This window comes from Bos javanicus, chromosome 15 (genome assembly GCF_032452875.1).
Source record: "Bos javanicus breed banteng chromosome 15, ARS-OSU_banteng_1.0, whole genome shotgun sequence".
Classification (NCBI taxonomy): domain Eukaryota; kingdom Metazoa; phylum Chordata; class Mammalia; order Artiodactyla; family Bovidae; genus Bos; species Bos javanicus.
In genome coordinates, this window is record NC_083882.1 from 6,601,683 (window position 1) to 6,612,423 (window position 10,741).

General features: G+C 42.7%; 1 protein-coding gene across 12 annotated transcripts in view; it reads right to left on the minus strand.

Moving 5' to 3' along the window:
• Positions 1-10,362, minus strand: part of YAP1 (Yes1 associated transcriptional regulator) — a 134,815-nt gene extending 124,453 nt beyond the window's left edge. For 7 of the 12 annotated variants that reach the window (XM_061440122.1, XM_061440114.1, XM_061440116.1 and 4 more), the window contains exons 1-2: positions 9,964-10,361; positions 6,981-7,231 (exon numbers count right to left, since the gene is read on the minus strand). In XM_061440122.1, coding sequence (XP_061296106.1) covers positions 6,981-7,231; positions 9,964-10,281 — 569 coding nt within the window. In that variant the 5' untranslated portion in view covers positions 10,282-10,361. Of the gene's footprint in view, positions 1-6,980; positions 7,232-9,963 lie in introns of all 12 variants that reach the window. The other 5 variants (XM_061440120.1, XM_061440121.1, XM_061440119.1 and 2 more) reach the window with 2 other exon arrangements.
• Positions 10,363-10,741: the final 379 nt, after the last annotated feature.

Below are 10,741 nucleotides of genomic sequence, written 5' to 3' on the forward strand. Positions count from 1 at the left end.
TGATCAATGCAAAGAAATAGAGGAAAACAACAGAATGGGAAAGACATCAGAGATACCAAAGGAACATTTCATGCAAAGATGAGCTCCATAAAGGACAAAAATGCTATAGACCTAACAGAAGCAGAAGATATTAAGAAGAGATGGCAAGAATACACAGAAGAACGGTACAAAAAAAAAAAGATCTTCGTGACCCAGATAATCACGATGGTGTGATCACTTTTAGACATAAAAGATCTCAAGTTAGCTACCTACAACCTTTTTCTCAGCAAATGCCTGAGAAAGTTCATCTCTAAGAGTGAGTAAATCAAGAAAGAGAAAAATAGCAAACAGGGTATCAAACCAGGAAGAGTGATACAGGGACTTGCCAGGCTGAGAGTGAAGCAAAGTCCTAGTAAGATGACTCTGAAGCAAGCTGAAAGCAACCCATCTAGCGCAGGGCAGGAAGACAAAAGGTTCAGGGATGTCCCCAAGGGGCCAAAAGAGCAACAGGAATACAAATGAGAAAAATGAGACACTTAACAATTCCAAGAGAATATCCAAGTTGTTCAGAAAATCACATTACATTATACAACTCGGCTGTACGCAAACCCTAGAGTCTTAACAATACTAGTAAGAATACTAGCAAAATAGTTTTAGCAATTATAGTGGCAAGGTAAAGGAAAGGGGAATTTTAGAGGGTGCAGAAAAAATTGTAAATGGTAGTATAGCATATTTTATAAATACATAATTTTTTAAAAGGGGGAAAATCTCAGAAGAACTGGAAGTGTTTGCCTCTGGAGAATGTAAGTCAGAGATAAAGAAAAGTTCTGTTAAAACTGCTCTTTTCTTTATGACCCTTACAGCAGCAAGGGATTTTCTCAATCTATGTATATGTTACTCCCCTAAAATTAAATTTCAAAATATATATTTACAGATGATGCTATATAAACATGAACGAATTTTCAATCTTCTTTCTCTGGCAGAAATCTAGTGCTTCCTAACATTATTCTTTCCTGAATTTTTCAATTCTCTCTAATGAACATGTGTTACTTTCATAATTTAAAAAATACTTTCATTAAAAGTCCACAAAATCAGATACATGGGAGAAGAAGCAAAGGAAGGAAGGACAGTTTTATAAATATAAAACAAAGGAACCCCACATTCATGATTCTACAGAAAAAAAAAAAAAAAAAAATCCACCTCTTACCCCTACCTCCTAGATGACAGGATTTACTAAGTTCTTTCCTCAAACCTTACTTCATACTATAGTCACCTCAGGATATGTGAGAAGTTAAAATTTCAGGCAACTTTCTAAATACACAATCAACTGTGTGAAGGCTCAAAGTAGCACTCTGAAGAAAGACACTTTCACTCTAAAGCCCAGATCAACTAGTCTACAGCAAGTCTTCATGCATGTATCAAAAAGCTCATTCTCTAAACATATTTATTGGTTAAACAAAGACCTTACTTTAAGTCTCCTCACTTTAGGTTAAGTAAGAAATTGCCAGAGCAGAGAAGGAGATTCTAACAAACTGTACCCTCACCACCCTCAAAGCAAAATTTAGTTGAAAAATTTGCTAAGTCTATTGAGAAACACTATCCTGTGCAGAGAAAAAGCCTACTAAAGTGAAAATAAGTAGGTAATAGTACTAACCACAAACAAAACACTGAAAATATTTGGTAGAAGGAAATAGTAATATTTTAAATAGACAGCTCTATTCATTTTGCTAATTTCCAACACTATTCAGAGAAACATCATCTTATCACTTGATGTGTTAAAGACTGTGATTCTTTTCATGCTAAGCGCCAAATAAGGATTAAACTACCGACCACTTTTTCTTGTCAAAAATATTAAAGGGAAGGGGGAAGAAAAAGACCATTGTGATTTATACCAAACTTCTTTTGTTTGCTTTCAGAAGGGGTCAAGCCCTGCGCAAATAGAAGTGCTTCCACGGGGGCAGTACTGTTCCCAGGAAACTTTGTGCTACAGTACTTGAGCATCCAGAACCATGAAGTAATTCTTCTTCATAAAAACAGAAATGTCCTTTTCATGGCTTGAAGTTCTGATTAATCCGCGAATCAGAAGCCCTTTTTGTAAAACCTGCATCACTTAGTAACCATAGTTATAGAATCACACAGCTCTTTAAGACTTTCTTTTATATGTGCTACTCAACTATTATTAAACTTTCAAGTCATAATTAATGGCTAAATTATACTATCACTTAAGGTAGCAAATTAAGTTTGAATAATCTTAACCCTTAACAACGGATTTTTAAAACAACTTCACTTTGATTTGCCCTAAGTCCAAACTTCACAAATATTTTGACAAATAGATTACATTTAAAGCTTACATCTTCCCAAAAATCTGAAGGTAAAATGAAAGTCAGAGTCATACTAGCATTACTATCTTAAGATGCTATTTTTCCAACTACAATGTAAAACATACTTTTCTATATTACTAACGAGGACTGATCTCAGGGTTTCAAAAAGTTTTAAAAGTTTCAACTATTTGACTATCACCCAGGCTTTTTTCTACAGTTAACATGAAGCTTCAGGGGAGAAATACTCTTAACGTTACTTTTTAAAGAAAATTTGCCTACCATCTTGCAGCTAACTGAGTTTGCTGCAATTAAACTTCTAGTTTAATAAAGATCAAGTACTTGTCTTAGTTCACACTGACAATACTCATTATTTTTAGGAAAGTAAGTTCTATGTTCTATTTATTGTCACACTCACCATCTTCCAACTGTTTTTCCCTACCACCATGTTCAACACTTTCGCCGGCGTTTTCCTGCCTAAATCTGTGGCACGGCAGGCCATTCTTCCTGGGGTGCCCACCCACTGAGCAGAAGGAAGCATTTTTCCTGAGAGCTGAGGGTGTGCTTTCATCTCTCTCCACTCAGTCTCAATCAGCGAGACAGGCGGGTAGGTTGGCCATCCCCGCAGACAGGGAAGTAACTCTGTGGGGATTTTTAAAACTAAAGTACAATTGACTTACAATATTATATTAGGGAATATTTTGTGACTGCAATTTCAACTGTTTGTGGGCTCCCCCCCACCCCCACCCACCCCCCGCTTTTCTGGGTTTTGTTTTTTTGCAGCTTAATCAACAGTTAAGGGCAGTATCACAGGCTTTTCATTTTTAAAGGGAAATCATTTGGGTTACATTTGATACAGCAAGAAACCAAAGGAGCAGATTAGCCTCTCAATAAAACTGTTCCTTTTAAAAACACCTAATATTTATTACAGTAGCAATACACAATATATGTGTTCATACTCTTCTAAGTGTTTGGGACAAGATGCAAGATCAAATTATTATAACAAGAAACAATTTAATTGATAATATGTCTCCTTAATTGACGCATGTTTGAAGTAGCTTTACTTAGGGTTAGAGGAACATTCATTTCGAAAACAAGGTAAGGGTCAAAAAAAAAGACTCCAATCACTTACAACAATTAATAACACCTAGAAGGCAACTTCATTTAATGTTGGAATATGGGCTAATTTCTATGCTGTGGAATGTCAAAAATCTCTGAAAAGATACCTTTTAAAACTGTGAATCAAGATACTCAATATACTTGTTAATAAAATCACAGCCACAAGAAACCTTGAATCTTCAAGGTTTAAAAACAGAGTCCCATTATTTAGAAAATGATAAGAAAACAGAAATGAAACAAAATGACCTCTTAAAAATTAGAAGATTATTAAAACAATGAAAATCTACACATTTTTAAAATCACTGGATGAGACTTCTTATATCAAATTATAAGTTCTTATATGCTACATTTTACATAAGAAGTTCTTTGTATGTCATAACAGTTACAGAGCATTAGAGTCAATAAAACAAACTGGAGAAGTAAGAACACTCTTGTAACCAGAGATATAGAATTCTAATTCAGGAAGTTATTCAGCAGCTTATAAAGAAATAGGAAGTTGTTGACCAACTACTTGAAGAACTATTTCCTGTAGGAAAACTGTAAGACAGATGAAGAAAGCAGTAATTCTCAAAGCAATAAAAGAATTCTCTTAAAGCTCAATACACAATTTTGAAGGAATTAGTTTTAAACAGTAAACTCAGTAGAACAAATATTATACCTAGTACGCAGACTAAACTTAAAATACTTCATTATCATACCAGAACCTGAGTATGTGTCACTGATAAACAGCTAGGACCATACTTCCACCTTATCACTTGCCAACCTAAGGCATCAGTCTTCTCCAGAAAATCTCACTGATGGAGGCAGGGCTTTAAAAGTCCCAACAGCTGCCTGCCTGTAATCCTTCCCTAGTTATGCTGCCTTGAAACAACAGGATGGGCCAACTAACTTCAAAGTCATTTATCTAATGTCACAAGACAATAATCAGTTGCTTCCAAAGTAAATGTTTCTAAGTTTTAAATTATATCATCTTGCAAATTTAGACCATTTATGGTCAGATTTCTCCATGCCAAGTGTGTATTTCAACATATTATATACTTTGTAACTTAAAATTAGGGCCAATAAGTATCTTAAAAAATGTATAGTAAGGTGCAGCTTTCACTGTTGAAATGAGTGTGAAGTCTCTAATTTAAATCTTCATTCTACATCTAGCCAGCAATAAGAATCTTCTTTAGACACAAGAGCAAAGTGCTGCTCATTGCAAAGAGAGCTTGACTTTAAAATATCAAACCCAGAATAAAAATGAACTTCGACAAATAACAATCCTGCTCCAAAAACTTCATTTATTACCTTCAACTCTAAGTCAAGGCAGATACTAATCTCATTTCCTGTGCAACACACAAAAATAAGTTGTTTAGGACAACTCACATGCCCCACGACATCATGGAAATAGCTACCAACTGGATGTGAACTAATCTTTCTATAACTCTTCTCCAACTTCCACACTGCTCATAAAGCAGATCCTTTAGAAGATACTAAATTTCTAAGTCCACATCCAACTTCCACAGCCAGTGCTGAGGGGCCCTCTCTGTAATTCCTGATGTGTGCCAACTAACCCATGATTTTGCTGACTTTTACTGACCAAGATCAATCATAAGGGGACACCTTTTTATTTCTGAAGGTTTGATGTGAGCCAAATATTCCACAGAGTCAAAAATTTTCACGATTCTTATCACATAATAAACCTAATTTTACTTCCAGTGAGAATCTCTCAAAAATCTTGAAAAACAATCATGCTAATCTATCTTCTTTCCAGTTTTTCTTTTCCATGGAAACCACTACCCATATGGCGTAATTTTCAGATCATTCTGTCCTGGTTTACCTTCGCCAGAGGCTCACTTGAGTGGGGTGTTTGGGGTGGGGGGTGTACGTGTTTCCTTTGTTAATCCACCTCTGAGAGAGACACTTTCTCAAAGAAAGCAGCACTGGAAACTTTAAAAAATAAAATACAGAACATTTCAGGTCAAAACAAAAAGATTATTAAATGTACATACATAAAAATGTAGGCAGATGTCACCTCGAAGCAATTATTACAAGATACAAAAGACGAAAAGGGGAGCATAAATGTTGCTCTTTAATCACAGACTTGCAGCTATAACATCAACCAAAGAAGAGAGGCAAGCCGGCTATTAAACTGTTTAAAAATCTCCCCAGGTCAGCATGCGACCCAGCAGGGAGAGCTTCAGAAAAGTACAGCCTTTCTTTTTCCTAACAACCTGGTTTGTTTCCACTCCTTTTCCCTTCAAGACACATCCCTCACAGCGAGCAACTCTTTCAATCATTTACTGTGGATGTCTGCTTCAGAACAAATGATCTTGCTCATGCAGATGAGTTTGCCAGACTTGTGTGTACCTTCCAGTCTCAGGCTCTTTATTGTTCTGGTTGAAACCTGACCCTCTGAAATGGATACCGGGACACCAGAAAACGATTTAAAAAAGAAAAAAGTTGCAGGAAAGGGGGGCAAAAAACTGCAGAAACTTTTCAAGATCAAACTTTTCCCTCTGCTTTTCTCCTAAATAAGCTTGTCACAAAACTGTATCTTACACTGAAAGTTAACAACCTGCCCTGAAAGGCAATATAAAATATTAAGATATACAACAAAACAGTATTATTATTATTGTATTATCTGAGCTAATGAATAAATGTTACATTTGCCTTGGGAGTAAACTGTCAAAGACAGATGTCAATCAAAACTTGGATTGTTTTAATTTTATTATCTCAACATGATTGAACAGAACTTAGCAACTTTTTGAAAATATCAATTTCAGTCTATAATTACTTATAGGAAACATTCTGTACTTATGCCAAAGAAGCCAAATAAAAATATTAAAGTCTTATCTATAATTTCAAAGTGAGAGGAAACAAAATTCTACTTTGATCTTTTCAGCTTCAATGAAAATTTGCCACATTTGTTAAACACACAAAAAATAAGGCTGAGAAAAACAAATAACCCAATAGCCTTGTTTTTGTTTACCCTGAGAAGAGGGATTCTATTTTGAAGACCTGCTGGCTCAAAAGAAGTTTGCTACTGAACTGCTGCATATCAAATATGAAAATGCATATTTCTCTTTGCTTTTTGAGGGAGAAAATGATAATACACATCAAACTGCAGCTAAAGGGTCCGTCATCTCACACCTAAAATACTGTACAATCAGACTTCCGGGGAAGTCGTACTTATTTTTATAGTTCTTTTCTACCAGTAAAATGTTTAAAAAGGTAAGTTGTGCCCTACATACTTAAAACTATGCCAGCCTCCTAATTCTCTCAATTTCAAATTCTTCATGGGATCCTTTCAGTTTAGAGCTAGGCTAATTAACAGGTTTGGCACAAACTCAAAATGAGAACATCCTAACTGCCACAAAAAAAAGTTTAGTAAGAGGCTATGAGCCAGGAATCCATAAAGCTTTCAAAATATTACCCAAAGAAGGTATTTAGGTCGTACCATCCTGGAAAAAAAAATAATTATGGAAGAGATCACTGAGCTTGACATAAATATTAAGGAAAATATAAAAATAAATCGTATCTTGGTGCCAGAAAATATTCCCCCACCCTTTTTCCACTTACTTTAAGAAGTACCTCTGACCAGAAGATGTCTTCGCCATCTCCCAGCCGGCTGGCAGAGGCACATCGTCAGGGATCTCAAAGGAAGACTGTCGAAGGTGCTGAGCAGCCGGCGCGGCTGCCGGGCCGGAGACCACTCCCGTGGGGGTCAGCGTCCCCGGAGACACGGCTCCCAGCTGCAGGGACGCTGGGGACGAGTGAGCCCGCACGTGCTGCGGAGTCAGCGCCCCGGCGGTGCCTGCATCGGTACTGGCCTATCGGGAAGGTGAAAACAAAGACTTCTTAAAATACGTTCTCAAAGAGAGTCCTTGCAAACTTCTCCAACTGATATTTGGTCGCCATGAAATTCTAAATACCAAAGGTAAATTTCAACATTTAACACAGAGGAACACAGGTTGCAGATGGATACTTTTAAAAGCCTAGGTAAACGCCAAGGCAGTGTAGGTGTTTTTCCCAACTTCTAAACTGTTTTAGGTATAAACAAAACCCAAAGAATCAAATGACTATGGACTCCCCACCTTTTTTCAAAACTAAGTTTTACGTAATTGTTTTCAAGCCCTAAACACAAGACAGGTGTCATTTTTTTCTCACCATGGACAAATGTCATCAATACAGCAACCATCAAAATTTATACAACTTTTAAGAACTGCAAAAGATCCAGAAACATCCAAAGATTCTTTAAAAGCCACCTAATGAATGAAATATAAACCCAGCCATATGTTTGTACCTAGATGATAAAGATGTCAACAATGTAACTACAACGGTAACTTAAGAATTTACATACTTACATATTTACAACTGTGTAGCAGCACAAAAACTCTGAACTCAGACCCTAAAGATATGGGTTTCAGTCCAACCTGGCTAGTTTGACACATTGGACAATATCTTACTCTCTGAGCCTCAAGTTTTCTCATTTGTAATAGCTTTTTTTCCCCCCCACGATGGAAAAATGAGGCAATAAATGAACTTATATTCAAATATTCAATAATTTGTGAAAAACAGTATTTACAACCCACATTCATACTATTCATAAGCAAATATAGTTATTTAAATTCCTTAATTAGAGTTAGGGTTTGATTATCAAAAAGTTAAAATTCCCCAGATTCATAAAACCAAGGAAGAGAGACTGGAAGCAATCAGCAAGGGCACCTATGCCTTGATGTTAAATCATATATATTCTGAGTTTCCAATCAGAATAAACTGGAATTTAGGACTCATTAGCAGAAATAAAAGTCAAACTTACAGATGCACACTTGGTCAACAAACGCATTAAAACAAATAAAACTGTAGTAAATTGTGAATATTATGAATCCATAAACTGCTGATACAAACTTTCATGCAATCATTTACTAGAAAAATAGGTACAATTTTCAATGGCAATTCTTTTCGGCTTATAGATGCCACAAAATGGGGAATTCAATATCCTATGGGTATTATGCTTTCGAAACATATTAACCAGCAGCATAGCTGTGCAGACGGTGGGGTGCAATGCCAACACAGATTTTTACCCACGAGTCCGGAAACTCATTTCCAGGGGTAAGAGAAAGCAGCACACCTAAGTCTACTTCTTACAAACTGAAATATTTAGGGCAAGCAGCTAAATTGTTTTTCCTTCCTCTCCCTTAACCCAGGTTTTTGTCAGCAGGTTAAGTGAGTTTTTCTGAGTTCCCAAAACCCCTTGGTCTGAGGGAGGAGAACTTATCACAGGCCTGCAAATAGGAGGGGCGATGGGAGTGGGGGCGATAAGTGTTCTTTCCGCTCAAGTTACAGTCGAGTGGACTAACTTCATCGCAGTTATTTGGAAAACCAATTAACTTTTGGGCAAATTTCCTATGCTGAAGTTTAGCCTGAAGCAAGTTCTTTTTTAAAAAGTAAAGAGAGAAAAATCTCCCCTAAACAAATCTTCTGGGACCGATCGGAATGTTCACACTTTCATGATATAAGTTGCACTTCAACGCTGGATCACGTTGACAAAATAATCGAACGCTGTGTATGTGGGACAGCCATGTTCATATCCTCAGTAAGAATTAAAGAGCAATGGCGAGCCTCGAATTAGTCATCGCTTCCCAAACATTAACTTCTAATCACAGCTGAACTAGGCAGGACTCGGCCTGTGAGTCAACCTGCGGAGCGTTATCAAAGGGTTGTGTTAAACCCCAGGCGCGGTGCAACCCAGCCCAGGGCCCGCGCGCCGTGCAGATGTGGCCCATTTAAAAGCATTTCAGCGGACTGTAAATAATCGTCCGCCGTGGGGAAGCCAGCACGTGAGCCCACTGCGTTTCGGGGAGAGTGAGCCTGCGCGAGTTGCAGAGCGCAAGGGGGAAGGGCCGGGGTGAGAGCGCCCAACTCCATAAACAACTTCCAGGAAAGTCTGGATCCTGTGCTCTGCGAGAGCCGGGGCCGCGAGGAGGAGAAGTGCTCCCGGGAGGGGGAGGGGGACAAAGAGCCCGGGACCGCCCGGGCCGGTTCGAGCCCCGGCCCTGCTCCACGCTGGCCAACGAGGGCACGACTCCGTGCCTCCCGGGGAGACTAGGGGGCCCGGGGAACCCCGGAGGAGATGGGGCCCGGGGCGCGACTCCGCCCGCGGAAGCCAGGGCCGCCCCCGCTCGCGGCCCGGCGGCGGGAGCGGAGGTGCGGGGAGCGCGCGCATTGTGCGAGCCCCCCGCGGCCCGGCCGCCTCGCCCGCCCCTGCCTTCCCCCCCACTCCGCCGGGAGCCCGCGGGGGAGCAACGAAGGGAGCAGGCGAAGCGGGCCCCCGGGGGCTGCAGCCGCCGAGACGGACTCCCGGGGGCGGGGGGGTACAAATCTCGGCCTCGGACTCCAGAGGAGCGCGGCGCCCCGACCGGCCCGCCCCTGCGCGCGCCCATCCCCGCCCCGCCGGCGCCCCCGGAGCCCACACCCCCCGAGCGCCCCCGCCGGAGCCCCCAGAGCCCCCGAGCCCGGGGCCCGCCCGGCGGGGAAACGGGAAGACGGGCGGCGCGGTTACCTGTCGGGAGTGGGATTTGGGCTCGGGCGGCTTGAAGAAGGAGTCGGGCAGCTTCCGGAGCCTCATGGGCACGGTCTGCGGCACGTTGGCCGTCTTGGGGTTCATGACGGCGTTGAAGAGCGCCTCCAGGTCGGTCTCCGAGTCCCCCCGGACGTGCACGATCTGGTGGCCGGCGGGGGGAGCCTGCGGCGCCGCCGGGGGCCCCGGGGGCGCGGGCTGCCCGGGCGCGGACGGCGGGCCCTGGCCCTGGGGGGCCTGCGCGGGCGGCGGCCCCTGGCCCTGGGGGGCTGGCTGCGGCGGGGGCGGCCCGGGATCCATGGCTCCTGCCTCGCCCGGCGGGCGCGGGCTCCGCCCGGACGGCCCGGCTCGACGGGCCGCGGCGGGGAAGCGGCGGGCGCGGCGCTGGCCTCGCGCTCAGGGCCGGGGGCTGCGCCGCGGCCCCGCAGCCCCCGCCCCGCGCCCGGCTCCGCGGGCCTGCGGCGCGTCGGGAGGGGCCGCCGGAGACCGGGGCCCGCGGCGCCCGCGCTCGCTCCCTCGGCCCGAGCTGCGGCCGCACGGCCCGCGCCGCTCCCTTCCCCCTCGGCCGGTTTCCTCTCCTTGTTCCTTCCTTCCTCCCTTTCTCTCCCCCGGCGGCGGCCGCTCCCGACTGAGACGCAAACTCGCCTCGGACGCCAAAACTAAAGTTGGGAGACGCGCCCGCCCGAGCGGCCGCGGCCCCGCCTCCTCGCGGCGCTTCCTTCCTCTGCGCGCCCGCCCGCGCCAGATGCTCAGGGAAACT